The sequence below is a fragment of the Agelaius tricolor genome, unplaced genomic scaffold, assembly GCF_023055355.1.
Source record: "Agelaius tricolor isolate 1412-34295 unplaced genomic scaffold, bAgeTri1.0.p SCAF_1, whole genome shotgun sequence".
Classification (NCBI taxonomy): Eukaryota; Metazoa; Chordata; class Aves; order Passeriformes; family Icteridae; genus Agelaius; species Agelaius tricolor.
Window position 1 is genome coordinate 49,063,825 of NW_027269261.1, and position 16,986 is coordinate 49,080,810.

Consider the following 16,986-nt stretch of genomic DNA (forward strand, 5'->3'; position numbering starts at 1 on the left):
GCCTCAGATTATTGTTCCAGCTCTTTCTCTCTAGTTCCTCTGTTCAGGCACTGCTAGCCTGTTAATGAGTCACATTTTGAGATGGAGTCCCAAGACTGCCATAGAAATACCTGGGCTCTGTCTTGCTGGATGGCTGGCAGGGGGACACATCGAGTTTGACACTTTCAGGAAGAATTAATCATTAAAATGCAAGAAGAGCACTTGTTATGCTGGAACAAAGAGCAGCCATCTTGAATATCATTAATTCACATTTAGACAAAAACAAAGATGGGTCTGGAGAAGCTCAGACCTGAACTGAGTCTCAGTGAGAGAAGGAGCTGTCTCACTTGTGCAAAGCAATGATGACAATCCTGACTGTGTGGTCATCACTTGCTAAGTGATTGCCATCTCCTTTTTTGAAGGAAACACCCATTGGAGAAGGCCAAGATCAAAATAATCTGCCTGGGTTAATGGTAGAAGGGATGGTTTAACACAAAAAGGCAAGAGAGGGTACCAAGCCAGGTCACTATGGGGGTATTGAAAACCTGATGTTCATTGGCACAGTGACGAGACGGCACCAAGTGGTGGTTTCTTCATTTTATCAGTAGGGTGATTACCCAGTTCGTGTCCACCATGTGTTCATTTATCTTTCCTAACTCTGTCCTTTCTCCTGTCAATTTCTCATAGGATTTAGACTTCACACTTTCTGCACAGAAGTGAACTTCTTGGAGTCTCAAGGGATCTTAAGGTTTGTACTTGAGTATACCCAGTGTAACACTCCACTTACTATTTCTCCAAATCCTCCCACCTAGTCTACATGTACAGGCAGATTCCTGGGTATCCTATCAGCACATAGGGTAGGTTTGCTTTTGCTTATAGGCAAGATCATGCTTTGAATTTAGATGCTTTTTCTCAATTTTCACCACAGCTTTATCTATGTGTTTTGTACTTTAGGGTAAATAGAAGTAAGTATATTTTTAGTGTGAGTTATTAATTTCATTAGCAGAGGTTTTGCTATTTTTGGTAATTCAAAATTTTGCTTCTAATGCATGCATTGATCTTTATAACATACTCTCTGTATGACTCTAGGGCACTTTCAGCTTTCTTTCTTTATTGTAGACACTAAACAAGATGCAAAACAACTTCAGATCCTAATAGTTACTTCCTGAAATTCTTTGAAAGAATTGATGCACCCAAGTCTGAGACTATGGTTCAAAATGGTTCAAAATGCCTGCCCAACAGGAGGACATGCCTATAACTTGTTAGACAGCTCACTGTTCATTGTTAAGTATCTCCAGATGACCAAAATCTGGTCCCTCCTTGTGACCAGGAGTTCCCCAGACCCAAGTCCAATTTCAGGCCAAGAACAGAGTCCTGCTCTTGCCAGTTCCTGGAGGATCTGACCTTTCTGGCTTTCTTGGAGCAGTGTCAAGTCTGAGTACTCCACAACAGTTGGCTTCTCTCCATACTTCAGGACTCTGAGGATGACTTATGTTAGATGTTGGATAGAAAAGGTTTCTTTACATCTCAGAGGCCGAATGCTTCTGAGATGAAAAATAATTGTCACATTGGTCTAAGGTAAGTTAGACCTCTGATCCTTTTACCAGAAAAGTTATAACCTGATATCAAGCATAGAGAATTAAATCACCTTTGAGTCCTGTGGGCCTGAAACTTTGTCTCCTTTTTTTTTTTTAGCTTGAATGTTTTATGCATAACAATCCCTAATTGATAGCACATGAAATAGTTAAGCAGGGTAGTATGTTTTCTGATGAGATTAACTCCAGGAACCCACAGGCTGGAAAATGGCTTCAGGTCTGGCTTCAGATTCAGTCAGGCAAAGTGTTTGTGAAAGAGCCCTTTCTGTTAGAACAGGAAGGGACATTCCTTGATCTGTTAAGAGTTTATACCCTGTTTTGTCCTTTCAGGATGCCAGAGTTTTGGTCTGCTACCTTCTTCAAGTGGCCATGAGCTGAGGAAGAACCTTAATTAAGATTCTTAATCTTGCTGAGATGAGTGATGCAGTCATTTGAGCCAGCTTGGTGGTGTTAGACAAGACACAGAGCACAGATTTAATATATTCGGCTGTTTGTGTTTTTTTAAACAACAATGGTAATTACCCAGAGGAAGAGGAGACTATTATGGGAGAAATAATAAACATTACCTGTCTTTCCTTGCCAGCCCAATGTTTTGGCCCAACCTACCTCCTTGTAGTCACTGTGGTAACTGAAATGCCACAGCCAGTAGGAAGCACTGGGATAACCTGGCAGTCCCTTCTATTACAATAAAATTTTAGGAATGAACATAAAATGTGAACTGAGAAGCCTATCAACTTTGTCAGGAAAAAATTAAGTCTGAAACAAATCCTGAACTGTCTTACCAGCAGCCAGAGGAGGTCAGTGTCAGGTACTGCCCAGTGACCAAATGCTGCTCCTCCCTTCAGAGAGCCCAGGTACAGCCATTGGCAGCTGGCTCTGGAGCGTAGCACATGCAGAGCTGTCCCTGAGCACTGACACAGAGGTGACCAGCATTTGGAGGCATTGGTGTGCAGAACAAAAAAGAAATGCCCCGTTCAAAAGCTGTGCATTGGACAAAACCTTTCTCATCCCTACACAGCACTTGCTGATGGATGCCATCCTAGGGAAACCAGTGGAGGAATTTCTGCCCTGCCCAGAGAGAGGCAGTCAGTAAACTACAAACTTTCTCCAGCCCTGCAGTCAGGTAAGTGGTAATGAGCTTGACTAAAGCTGTGTCCCACTGCTGCCTCACAGTTCCCAGGGCCTAAGCTAACAAGCTGAAAATTTAAGGCTAATACCTGCACTGCAGCACACTGCAGGTGCTTTGTTGGTATCCCCAAGGTCTCTTCTGTTATTGTCTCCATTTCAGTAAGGCCACTGGGGCATGAAATGTGATTAAGGGAGTGAGCAGGTTTTAATCCAGGGTAGTGATACCTCCCTGCACTGAGCAGCCACTCTCAGAGCTGCCACAGCCAGCTCTGCTGCTCATTAGCAAAGCAAGCTGTGCTGGTCTGCGTGTGCCTGCAAGTCTAACCTCTAGAGCACTGGTTCTAGGGACCCATCTCTTAAACCAGGGTTGGTAAAATTTCTCGGCACTCTCTCATCAGTGAGGGAGCCATCACCAACCTCAGTCCCTATCTGGTGTATACTCAGGATTTTTGCCTCATATAATCACATAAATGAAAAAAGAAATCACAAACCAATTTCAGCCTTAGCTCGTTTACACTATAATCTCTATCTTGGTGACAAGAGGAACTTAAAACTGTTCTCACAGCATGGCTCCAATGCTTTTGTTAGTGCTGTATAATTAGAGCAATGTTTAACCTCCCACTTGTGTTTCTGGAAATTTAAATTACTTAACTAACTTTTCCTTGTTGCTCCCCTCCTCCCTTTACCTGCCTGCCCTCGTCCCTCCCTCCCCCTTTTTTTTTTTGGACAAAATTGCCTTGAGCATTGGACACAATATTCTATGTTAATTAGAGCACTGCTTTAAATGTACGATGCAAACAGCTACAAAAAATACAGGAAAACATAATGATGTCATACTGTCTTGCCAGGGCAGAACCTGATGATACTTAGAGATGTTGTGAGTGAGCTCAAGTCCAGAGCTGCCTTTCCAACTCTCTGTCTGGCCACTGGTTTATGTAAAACTAAATGTAACCAAATAATTTCCTTCATAAGCTACTCTAATGCAGAAGTTAAGCATTACTTTATCTGAGTTGCAGATAGGCTTTCTAATGTATATTCACCCTATTGATAATTGGGATATTTTTCTCTTTTTTAAATTGAAATCTTAATATTATACAGTCTGTAATGTGGATGCAGTAGCTGTGCCTAGGCTGAGTACCCTGTGATGAGATCCTGGTTTCCATCCACGGGGTCTCCAGGTTGGGATCAGACCCTCGGGCAGGATCAGAGGTTGGCAGCCCCCCTCACCTCTCTGCTCTGGTCCCCCAGACGGGCAAAGCTGGAACCAGGGCTGGGGTCACTCACTTTACATTTGTGCTACCATAGACGTGGGTTGCTGCTAGGCTTATACCTGGCCCTAGGGGTAGGGAATTACTTCCAAATCAAACAGCTCAGATCTAGCCAAATGTCCCAAAATAAGTAGATTTATTTACTTTGAGACGTAACAATAATTTTTATGTACACAAGCTTTCGTAGAGTTGTGAATATGGGGAGAGTGGGAGGTGGTGAGAGCAATGGTCAGTGCATTGCTTCAGTGTAGTTGAAGTCCCACAAGTTCAGCATGTATCACAAATCTACCTAGCTCAACAGAGGTGTGAGACTATTACGCTGATAATGTGTATGAAGGTCTGACTACTCATGATAATTACTACTAGAAATTTGTAGTCTCATCTGAAATAAAGAAGCTGTGTCATATTTCAGTCATCCAATATTAGTGAAAAAAATTTCTTCTCCTGTGCGTTCATTAGGTGCTTTGGAAAAAAAAAATCAAATAACTACTAAAGTGCTGCTTTGAGAAAACAATCTAATAGATAATAGAGAGTTCAGGATAATAAACAATTTGTCAGAAACAGCAAGAAAATTCATCCAGTGCTCAAGAAATGAAGATGAGAAACCTGCAAATCAAAGTGAAATTAAAAAGTGCTCTTAGTAGTTAATAGCTTTTGAATCTGTTTATTTCGTTCTTATTAACAAGTAAAGCCCACTGAATATTCAGAATGAATTCATCCTACTGAATTGTTTTTGTAATTTTTTTAAGGATAATAAAGTTAATGCATGAGAAAACATGGTGTAAGTCATCATAGGTCCTCAGGAATCAACGGAGAAGCTCATTTGGGTTATCTGAAGGTGTGTTTCATGCTGCAAATTCAAATAAATGTTTATGACAGTGCAGCCAATGCCAATGCCTGACCTGAAGTATTTATTCTTACAGGCTCAGAAGGGAGCACAGTTGATAGAACCTGAAAACTGAAAAGTACAGTGTTTTGAGCAAAGGAACCTAGAAAGCTTAGGAACATACAAAGAAAATGCTACAATTAAGTTCATTTACAAAAAGTGTAGGTGGGTGCAACCAAGGCAAAATAATCTGTAGGACTGGGAGGCTGTGAAGATCAACAACCTTCAAAAAATATTACATCAAAAGAAATGCCATGGAGTTGCTGTTGAATAAGAAATACTAATTAATGAACTTGAATAGAATAAAACCACAAAAATTGCCCATGAATTCTGTATTCCCCACTGAAAAGCACCTCACCATGGTGCAGAGATCAGCAGATCTTTCCTATGAATGCAGTTTAATAGTAATTAGGACAGTTGGAGGTTTTTCCTTGCTTTCTGTAATCCTCTGTGGTTCTGATGGAAAATTATTTGGGCCACAATGTTTTTTACCAAAAAGATATTGACAAGCTGAAAGCTGTATAGTGAACAGCAATAATAAAACACTGGGGACATAAGACAGAGTGCATGAGATAAAACTAAAATATGCGAATATATTCGGGATTTTTTCAAGCATCTCGAAGGCATTAACACCAAGGCTGAAAAGTATTTCACATGGCATAGAGATGCCCAACTGAGAGCTCTAAATGAAGCTAAAAAAGGGCCAAATTATACTGCATGGCCAGAATATTTCCTAGTCTATAGCTGTATCAGAAAAGGAGCAATTCCTTATGAACAGAAAAACCTGTTTCCCTGGATATTTCCTGCCAAAAAGTGTGCAACCCTTGCAGGGGTAGTGGTCAATGATGTCATTCTTCCACAATAACTTGTCAAACTCCCTGTTATACTTGAGAATAAAATAAATTCCCAACAGTTTAAACGGGGCTTAAAGAGCCATCATAATTGCCTTAACATGCCAGCATTTGGAGTGCTTAACCCTGTGGCAAACTTAGCCAAGTTGCCACAGGAAGCTTAGTCATGAGGCCTCCTGTATGTAGTGTACAGCTCTCCCTAATATGCTGCAGTAGATAAAGCAGCCTGTAAAGCCTGTGGGTTTTTGGGTGTATCCGAAAGTTTCCATGGTAACAAATGTGCAGCTTCAAAAGAAAAAAAGCCCTGAAACTCCAAGCTGATGCTTCTGGGTTTAATATGATAATAAAATGTTATGATTCTATATTTTGATGATTCTGCATTTCTAACCATCTCCATTGCACAGAGAATGGAGATGAAGATTGGTGAAACAAATGATGCTAAGTATTATATGCATCAAAACACAGGACAGTTTCAAGAGTTTACATCTACTTGCTTGTAGGTGGGAGCTGAGGGAAACCATAGCGCATGTGGTGATTTCCAGCATGTTGGGATGATGAAGCAGGGCCTCCTAAGGAAATTCGGGACTTACAAATTGCTGGAGTTCTGGTGGATGAGACTGAGGCTTGAGACCAGGTGGTGGTGATGGGCAGCTGGTGATATGATGGACAATTGTCTACTGCTCAGACTGGGCTGTGTGGCCACAGGGAGCTCAGACTGCAGATGGAGGACGTGCCCTTCCTTGAGCCATAGTGCAGCCCTGCCAGGCCTCTGAACACATCAGTCCTGGCTGGAGGGAGGGGAAAGCCTGAGGGGCAGAGGCAGGCAGAAAAACCAAAATAGCAAGCTTCATGCTCAGCAGATCTGAAAAACTCCCCTGCTTCTTGAAGGTGTTCTTATCTGGGCAGCTACCACAAGCATTTGCAGACCCATTGACAGGTTGTAGTCCCACCAGAGGTGTTTCTCAGGAGCGGATAAGGATATTTTTTCAAAACTGAAAAAAAATATCCAAGCAAAGTGGTCATGCAAAAAGCAGGAGGTTCAGCTTTCCCTATGCTCAGGAGTTTCACAGCTTGTGTTCATGCTTTTTTGAATAGAATCTGTTGTTGCAATTGCTTTTACGTCCTAATAGTATGCCTGCGTTGGACTCCCATTTGAATTTCCAGACAGACAATTGGTGATCTGTACCCTGAGAATCTGCAGCACTTGTTCCAGTTCAGAAAAAAAGAGGCATATTGTTCTGACTAGAAGATAGAAACAAATAGTTTGTGCTGCTCCTTACACTGCCTATGTACAGTTCACTTTTCAGGGTGCCAAATCTGGTTGCTGCACAAGCCCCATAAAAGCCATCACAACTGCTCCAAATGTATGATGCATTTGTGGATTTCTTCTGATCTGCAAATCAGAGAGGCAGTTTGGATTGAATTAACATTGTTGCTACATGCCCACAGATTGCATAGACTCTCAGAGACATACACATACTCAGAGCAGTGCAACAGCATCTCTGGTTGCAGCGGGGAGCACTGCCCAAAATGCTGTGTCAGTGGATCACAAGCATCCTTCCACCGAGTCACTGCACAATCTTCCCTGGGGCAGGGAGCAAGACTGTTACACATCTGCTGCTTATCAGATGGAAAAGAGCATAGATCTGGGAGAAATGAGGTGAAGTCTTTCTGGTTTTGCAACAGCTTGCTTGTTTTCTGCACTGTGTTTGTGTTTGCTCAGAGAGGGCAGTATTTGCACTTCTTGCTTCCGAAGAGCAGAACTTCGCTATTGTTTGCTGAATGCAGAATCTGAACATCTTTCAGAAATTACAACAGAAAAAAGATTCACTGCTGTTATTTTGAGATGCTGTTTGTTTCTATACAAAATCCTGCTGGTTTTATTTACATGTGCCTTTTTGTGATTTCCCTGTTTTCTGCAAATCCCACCAAAATAAATGTTTTCTGTGCTCCCTCAGCTGGGTCTGCAGCCTCAGTTTGCTAACAAGCATGGGTTAGCAAGAGCTGTGCACAGCAGAGGTGTCTTGCCATGTAAAGCACACAGGATAATGTCATCTCTATGCAAAACTACAAAAAGGAGAAAAATGTTGGCTGAATGGAAAAAAGAAGATAAAATTAGTACAAGAAAGAGGACATATTTGCAAAGTTGTAGGCATGTAGAAATAAATGTAAAAGGTTCAAAAAAATTATTTAATGTCCTCTTCATCACATCTGGACAATGTTTAAAGTATTGTGTGAAACAAGGGGACATAAGCAAATTTCCCATATTTAATGGCATGCACCACATTTGTCCCATCATTAGACATGATAAACCAATGAGAAAAAGAAAGCAAGGGGTAAAACCACTCTTTGTCATGCAGCTTCTCTTACACATTCACTGCAGGGATTTTTCAAAGCTGCACATGTGCCGACGGACACTGGCTGGTGGGCGAGAATTCTGGCTGCCTCTTCCTGAAGATTGAAAAGAAAAACACACCCAGTGAGTGGCTATACACATGTGCACACATGGTGGCTATACCACTCAATAGGTGCCTGTCCCTGACCTATGTCTCTGGGATTTCCCATCTTTCATCCTCTTGTCACCTCAACTTCCACACAGCTATCTCCTTGGCTCCAGCACAATACTGGTTAAAACAGATTTCCATGATGTTCATTCTGCTTCCTGTGCTGAGCCTTGATGCACTTTACATACCAGATGGCAAGGGCTGCTGTGCATCTAGCTGTCAGAGGAACTTCTCCCCTGGTATTCTCAACTTAGGATGAAATGATGAAAAAAGGAGCATCTGCCCCTCACATCTTATTTACAAAAGAATTACCAGATGTTTTTGTTGGTGGAGTTTTTAATATATACTCAGCTGCTGCTTTTTCCTCTGTCTCTCTTCCCCTAATATGTTTTTCTAAATGTTTCTTTTACTTTGGAATTCTGGCTGAATAGTCACTAGCTTTCATTATATGTGATTTCACTGCTGTGCTTCTTTTTTTTTAAAGGAAGCATTGGGTTTATTGAGGTAGACACAAAATGAATAGTCTCCTAAGCACTCTATCTGCAATGGTAATTCAATACAGAATTGCAGATTGCAGTTTGGGCTGTTAATATAGGATGATTTCTATTTAATTTTTCTTTTCTTCCTTGCCCTGTCAAGCAGATGCAAATTCTCATTTGTCTTCCCCAGTATCAATAAAAATAATATACACACAAGCACGTGCTTTGACAAAAATCTCAGGTATTTTTGCAACTGAAATGTATCACTGAATTTCTGAAAAAAAAAAAAAAACCCAAAAATCATTGTATTGCAAATAAAATGCAAATAGAAATTCAGCATTTCTCCCCATCAAACAGTCATAGTGCATGCTTGCCAGACCAGACTTCTGTGTACCTCCAAATGACAGATTCATGGATGGTGTGTGCATGTAATACGTACTCAGCACATGAGCCCAACAAGCCATTCCTCTCACCATGTAGGAAAGCACAGGAGCACAGCATGATGTACACAGAACACATGCATACCCATTTGGGAGCAGTAGATGCCTTGAGATGACTTCTGAACTATTATGAATAAAACACAAATAAGACATTCTGCTGAGCAATTTTGCCAACCTGATTACTTTGAAGCCTCTAGAAAAATTTAATTCCTTACCAGGTTGTAATGGAATCACTGAGATTTGGAAATTTAAATGTGATCATGACTAGGAACATATCTAGCATGCTCTCTCCTCCACCCTATTAAAGTCGCAGGGATTATTAGGCTTCTGATTGGACAGAATATTCAGCATTTCTACAGTCTTCCAGTTTTCTTAATCAATTGAGAGAATAAGAGCTTTCTACTTCCTGTGCTTTTTGTTCAGTCACAGGAGCTGATTTTACAAAACAAGTAGTGACACACAGTTGATTATCTGAGAGAAAAACCCAGAGCTAAATGTGCTTCACACACGTTTTGCTATGCACTCAATGGAGGGCACACAGCCACAGACAGCCCTGCTAGGACCATGGAAAAGGTTTTGTTTCAGAACATGGCTTGGAACTTGGATCCCTCTGAGTCAACAGGCTTTGGCAGCCATCATTCCTCAGATGCTGCCATTTGCTGTCACTTATGGGTTACTTAGCTGCACCCCCTTTGTGCTTCTTCTTACTCATCTATATCCCTGTAGTGAGCTCAGAGCAGTTTGCTCTCCAAGCTTTGGGCATTTGTTGGTCTTTTTATGAAATCCTCCTAAAGTGAAAGGAAGAAAGAAGCCTGCTTCTTCAAGCAGTTCAAAATGCCTCAAAATATGTTCAAAATACAGCAAACTTCTCTCTTACTGGGATTGCAGTTGTGCTGCTCAGCTAAAATCAGACACAGACATTGCATCTAATAGAGTTTGCAACCCCCAGATGCCTGGCCAGGTTTGCATTCTGGAAATTGGTTTGCATTGTTGTTGTTAAAATACTGCCAAGCTCCATCAAAGCAGTGGTCTGACTTTTGATCAAGGTCAAGGGTGATCCCCACACGGTGATGCACAGCATATACCTAGCAGAAATCACCTAAATCTCAGGGTTCATGCTTCAGTAGAATTTGAATTTACAGTGAAATTTATATTTATAAAATGGGAAATGTAGTACATGTGTTGATAATATTTCAGTTAATTATTTTCCAATTATCAAATCAATTTCGAGTGTGTAAATATTAATAAACACTTTTGATGCATTGAATAAGAAATATCCTTGTAGGCTTTCTTTTATCTTCCTAGTAGTGTGTGCTAATATTACAGAGCTGTGATTCAGAATTAATGCCCACATCTCTATACCTTTATTTTTTTTTCTTTTATTTTTAATGATGGCAATGTATCCCTGCTTCTTTCTCCTAGCCTTGCAGGCAGTAACAGCACTTATACATTTCTCTGGTTATAAAACATTAGATACTCTACCCATCTTTACAATAGGAGGATTAATGAGTCATTTTGGGGGCAATCTTCTCAAGGGTAATTCCTGCTGAGTAGTTATCTGTATCCTGAGCCCAGAGGCAGGATGGATCTTCTGTGCATTTGAACAAGGAGCTGGCATACCATCATGAAAGTGTCTGAGTTGCTTTATAAGGAACCCCTGGGTGCAATAAAAGGGAGTCTGGCAGAGGAAGCAGGGTGACAGTGCAGAGGGTCCCTGAAAGAAGTGACTTAATTGCTTTACTTTATGTTCTTTGAAGCAGAAAAATGCTTCTGGCTAGTCATTCAGAACAGGGTAGGTAACAAGCCTGTTGAAATCTGCAGTGAGGAATATAAAGCATCAGAGGGAAGAGTCAGTCTTGCCACCATTTTTCCTCTTAAGTGTAAATGAATCATCCCACGAGGCAAACAGCTGTGTCAGGTCTATAGGAAGTGTAAATTCCTATCTTCAATGTTTTATATCTGTGCAGCTGTGAAACTAGAAACATTCACCTTCTGCTCTGGAATTATCCCCTCTGTTCAATCAGACTCTCGAAACAGAATGAATCTATCTGGTGCCCAAGAAAACTGAGATGCAGTACACTGTGCTACTTATCATTTGAAGTCGTGGTCAGAGATCCCCCTCCCTTGGTGTACTTCAAGCTGTAAAAAATCTTTCTCATTCCCCATGTGAAAAAAGTACAGAATAGCATATCACCAGAATTTGCACAATCTCATTTGAAACAACTGACCATCAACAACATCAGGAAAAAAAAGTAAAGTGGGGAGGATATTCAAGGGAAGTTGAGTGATAGCCCTGAATAAACTCGTTTTTAAGAACTTATATATAACCCCTAGCTTTAGTACAGGAAAGGAGAAACCTTTTACCATAAACTTTTGGCACACTGCCTCACATTCAAGAGTGGTTCCTGCTCCAACACTCAGACTGGCTGTCCTCTGCACTCCCAAGGAATATCTCAGCAGCACCAGAAACTTTCTGGCCTGCATTTCACCTCCTCAGTGCTCCAGCAGTCTGCAAGGTGACTGGGAAGGTAAGCAAACCTCACGTGATGAACCAGACCACTGAAGTGTTCAACTAAACTCTCATCCCAGAGCCTCATGCCTCTCCAGTTCTAGCATCTTCCTAGGAAGAAGCATGTTCCTCTTCAGATGTTTGTGTCTTTGAAAGGTCAGGTTTTATGTACAGTTGTCATGGCTGGATTAAAAGATATCTACAAAAAAAGAAGCAAGGTCAGGTCCTTTTCCTGTAGGATGAGAAGCTGAATTTTCAATGCCTTTCGTATGACCTAGGACCTGATAAAAGATTTCTAAGCCAATAGAAGTTGGGAAGATGGAGAGATTCTTGGTACAATTTAGTTTTTTAAACACAAGGCCTGAGTTCCAGTCTAAGTGATGTCTGGAAATAATTGCTCTGGGTTTAAAATTAATTATGCTAATCAATGGCACAGCGACAAGTTTTGGAGAGAAATGAAGAGCTGTGGAGCAAAGAGCAGTACAAGTCTATAGGGTTATTCACCCTCACCCAGCAGAGTGAGGTATATGGGTAATTATCACCCACAGAGGACTGAGAAGCAGGAGGGATTTCATGGCACATGCTCTCTGTTGAGGTGTGAACATCTGCTGAAAAGGACAGAAGGGTCAAGATCACCAAGGAGAACATAATCTCAGAAGGATGCTCAGAAAGACCTGGCACTGAGCTGGATAGTGAAGATGGAGCATAGGCTGTGTGTACTTCAGGTCACCCCAGGGCAGCAGGAGCCAGCTGTGTGCTGGGGGCATGCTCTGGCCCTCCCCAGTTGCTCCCTTCTGCTGCTCCACCTTCTCCTCTGTGTCAGCACAACCCTTGGTGCAATTATTCAATCATCTGGCAGGGAATGACAGGGACAACTAATCTAGGTCACAATCACGCCAGAAAAAGAAAGGAGAAAAAAAACCTCTCTTATTTCCCAAATTGATTTCACAGCATGGCTGTCCAGATTCTTGTCCCTGTGTTGGCAAAGTGATGGCATAGGATAAAGGAAGGCTTTGAGTGTCAGTTCTGGCTTAGGGCAGCTTAAAGCATTTGTGGATTTACAGGCTATGATAGCCCAAAGTAGCTGCATGAAAATCTCTTGGTTGTCTGGGATGGTGGCAGGAGAGATTTTTGAGATAACTTATATAACACTAAGGATTAAGAAATGTATACAGCCTTATGTTTCAGAGGATATGGGAAAGCAAAGGAGGAAGGACTGCTCCCTGGCTGGGGAGCACAGAGATGCCTGGGGCCACACTTTGTGCTCCACCAGAGCCTGTAGCGCCCAGGCACAGGAGCTGTGACTGCCCACCCACGCAGTCCCTGCTGAGCCCACAAAGGAAGCTGCCAGCTGGGCACGGGAGCCCGTGGCTCAGCGGGGCTGGTGCCACCCACACCCTCATCTGCTCGCCGGGCACCGTCTGCACGGGGCTGTGCTCCCCTGGCTGCACTTTCAGGTGTAGCTCCCTGCCAGTCTCTGTCAGCCTGCCCGAGGCAGATAATCCCTCTGTAGGGGTTTCCACAGACTGTGGGATTTGCTTTCTTTGGTTTGATTGGTTTTTTCCTGGGTGGGTTGGCTATCTGGTTAGTCAACTTGTCTGGGGGGCTTTGAGATGCAAAAAATATGAGAAATGTGAAATAAGACCCAATTTCCAGACAATCCTTTCTCTGGGAAGGCAGGGCTTGCAAGCCAGCCAAAACAGGCTGAATGGAACCATCTGAAAATTTGGGTTGTGCCAGGAAAATAAATGGCCAGAAGATAACATTAAAAAAAATCCTTTCAAGTAGAGGGGAAGACTAACAAGAACTCTAAGTAAGTGTGTGAAGATCCTGGCTTTAATACACCAAGGATGAGGAAAGATGAATAGTGTTGGTCAAGAGAAGGAGGATCTACTAACTAGAAGGTGGCTTGTAGATAGTTATTTAAACTGAACCTGGGATTCTCTGGGGCTGATCAGACTGAAATTGCAAACACCAGCAAACAATTTACTAGCAAGGAGTTGGTATAATCAGATCAAGGGGCACTTGTTTTGATAGAGTTTATGATCAGCTTTGACATCTCTGGCTGTGGTGCTGCAGCACAGCTGTGCTAAACTAATAATTTGCTGCTGAAGGGGACAACTCTCACCCTTGTTCCCCAAACCATGGGCATCAGGCACAGTTTCCCTGGTGCTGACATTAGTGTCTATCTGACCTTGAAATCTGGCTCGAGGAATCCAGCAGACAGTAATTCATTTTCTTTTCTTTTTTCCTCTTTGTAAGGATAGTTTTATAGGGTGGAAGAAAGCCACATCCTGCACACCACAAAAGAAGAACCAGAGAGAGCAGAGAAGGGGAAACAGCTTAAGAAGAGATAAACTGAAGCAGTAAGCTAGAAATGGTAAATTATCTATAATGAACTAACAAGAAACCTGGTTTTAGTTGTCAAGTGGGCTTGAAAGTGACAAATTGTGTGATTGCTTTCAGCCTGCACAATTGTTTGCTGTTTACAGTGATAATGACTTTTAACCTGTGCTTCTCAGGTGTGGGAGGCTGAATGCCAGAGCACATATATGCGCTGAAGAATTAGTTGACTTGTTATTTCAAAATTAAATAGTCTCTTAACAACTTTAGTGTGGAGGCAGATGTTATATTGATACAATATATTTTCAACCCACACTGAAGGTGGTTTCTTAGAGTCCTTTTGCACAGGAGAGAACCTAGCTTCTCATGCTGGCCATGTTTATTACTGACTCTTTGACAGTCTATTTCTTCTGTGTGGTGGAGTCTGTTCTACAGCTATATCTTGGTCTAAAAACCCTAAAAGAGATCTGACAATGAATGACAATAACATTCAGAGTCCTTGAAGCACAGAGGTAAGAACACACAGAAGAGAGGGCAATGTGCTCAGATCTCTGCTCTGGGTGTGAATAGATTTCAGTGTGTTTGGGACAGAGGAAAAACAGAAGACAAGCAAAAAAAAGCATCACTCCATACTAGCTAAAAAAAAAACAAAACCAAAAACAAAGCAAAAAAGAAGTCAAGCAGAAAGCCAAGAAAGAGATTTTTAAATTTGTCACTCTTCCCTTTACGAACTCTTAAAACCCCAAGAACAAAAATATAAGAAAGCAAGTTGCCCATTACACATGTCTGAGGGATAGATATTTAGCAAAGACTACATCCAGATTTTGGACTGAGTAGTGCACAAGAAGTTAGTCTTTGCTTTGCCTTATCCATAATATCCATACAGAGGTATTTGTAAATGAACATGTCTGAATGTGCAGATTTTATTTCTAAGAGGGTGTAGAACCATACTCATCTACATTCCCTTAACAGAGACAGACTACCTTCTCTCTCTGGGGATAGGATTCATTTGTGAATTACAGAGTCTGGCTAAAAATCAGATGCTTTTTTGGCATGTGATCATAATATCTGCAGTTTTTCTTGTGGTGTTTTGCTTTGTGAGGCATCCTTGAACAAAGGGGTGAGCACATCACAAGAAGGGATAAACTCAGTGGATAAGCCAGAATGCAAAATGCCTTTCACATCAGTGAAAGAGAAGACATGCAATTTTTTTCCCCTTCTTGGGCTCCTATGTGCCTCTTATGTGCCCCTAAGCAAGGAAAAGGATTAAATAAATAAGCAGTAGTTCTGCATTTTCCATTAGTAACTTTGCACTAATTGCTGGGATGAATCAAAAGTATTTTTCAGATGTCTTAACTTGAGGAAAAAATAAACTCCAGTATTAACTGTATATAGATGTGTATAATACTTCTGCTGTTTTACAGTCTTGTTCTTATTTATAAAGAATATCAGGGATCCACATGATACCCTTCAGTACCCAAAATTTTTCACCCCTAAACTAGTTCAATGATGTATGAAATCACAAGGCGGCTCAGAGACCCCTGCAGAATAAATGCTTGCAGAACAGCCTGCATGTTTATTCTAGCAAGTATTTTTACATGAATTATCACATGTTTGTGCAATGTCACAGCTCTCTCTCAGTTTCTGCTGAGGTGAGGTCAGCACCAGTGGCATGGGCTGAAACATCACACTTTGAGAATAGAAAGGAGGTAAATTGCATTCTTCTCTTAAAATTGTTAAATTGACCTCTAGAAGACTTGTATGTTCTTCATTCCATTTCCATTTTACATTTCAGAGCAACACTCACACACAACATGGGTGTGGAGATTGGTTTTTTCAATAAGGGTGTGCTTATGAGAGTTGGAATCTGATTTCTATATGAAATATAAAGAACTATCCAGGGGTTTAGGTGCTTAACTGGATGTAACCTTTAACACCTATTTATGTATCTGACACTCTTTAAAGGCAAAGTTTTCTTCCTTATTTCTCTCATAGAGACAATTGTAACCAAAATAATGTGTGAGTGTGGTGCTAAGCAGATAAGCAACACTTGCTTATCCCTACATGGGAACACAATTGTTTGTATCACTCACTAATGAGTTGATGCACTTTTGCAGCATCTTAACTGGATATGAATAATGTATACAAGTACCAAAATACAAGGAAATGTAATAAGTGTCAAGTCAAGCAAGAAATTAAATTACGAGTGGTGTCCTTATTCCTGTGGTTTATGCCAAGATAGATACTAGCTTTCCCCAGGATTTCTGTAGTGCTGCCTTTGCTTCCCCTCAGTCAGGAAGCAGAGATTGTGGTAGATAACTGCAAAGCTCCCCTCTGATGTGACTCTGTATCTTTCTGTCATTGTGCTTAAGTATTAAGATTCATTAAACAAAGCTGCCTGGTGCTACTGCAGTGCCCCCAAGCAGAAAAACATTTTGTGATTCAGCATCTTGAGAGCTGTAAAACAAAAGGAGGAGTAGTAAAGTGAAGTTCTCCAGCAGTCCTTTGGCAAGAACCAGGATGGATTTGGAGACTGTGCCTTAGATATATGTCCTGTCAAAATCTCCTGGGAGAACAAAGTTGTGCCCATCCCTGAAAATACTGTGGTAAAACTGCCATAGACTGGGAACTTCTGAGAAAAGGAGGAAACTGCATAGTACCTTACACAACAGCCCTCTCATTTAAAGTACCCTGGACATAAAATGTGACTCTGGTGATAAAGGAGCAGAAGTCTGGATGGGAGCTCAGGGTGTAGGCAATGTATCCTGTAAATTTATTCATTATATGGGTTTTGTCTTAGGGGGGTTTATCCCCACTCTTCTTTCTGGGAAGTCACTGCAGAACTTCATAGCTTTTTCCAAGTTATTTCTCCCAAATGTAGTCTCAGGCAGCCTCTGTTTGGCTGTGCAAGCAAGCCCAGAGGACTGAAATTAAATTGCCAGGCCTTTTGGTTTTGCAAACATCCCAATCATAGCATGTCTTTTTGTCCACTTCTTCTCCTCAT

The 16,986-nt window shown here is 41.4% G+C and overlaps 1 protein-coding gene across 6 annotated transcripts in view; it reads right to left on the minus strand.

The window, feature by feature from the left end:
* The window catches only part of GRM1 (glutamate metabotropic receptor 1), a 187,213-nt gene that overhangs the window by 9,261 nt on the left and 160,966 nt on the right, over positions 1-16,986 (minus strand). For 2 of the 6 annotated variants that reach the window (XM_071433214.1, XM_071433206.1), the window contains exon 9: positions 8,078-8,158. The exons of the other annotated variants lie outside the window; for them this stretch is intronic. In XM_071433214.1, the coding sequence (XP_071289315.1) occupies positions 8,098-8,158 (61 nt within the window). In that variant the 3' untranslated portion in view covers positions 8,078-8,097. The remainder of the gene's footprint in view (positions 1-8,077; positions 8,159-16,986) is intronic. 6 annotated transcript variants of the gene reach the window in all.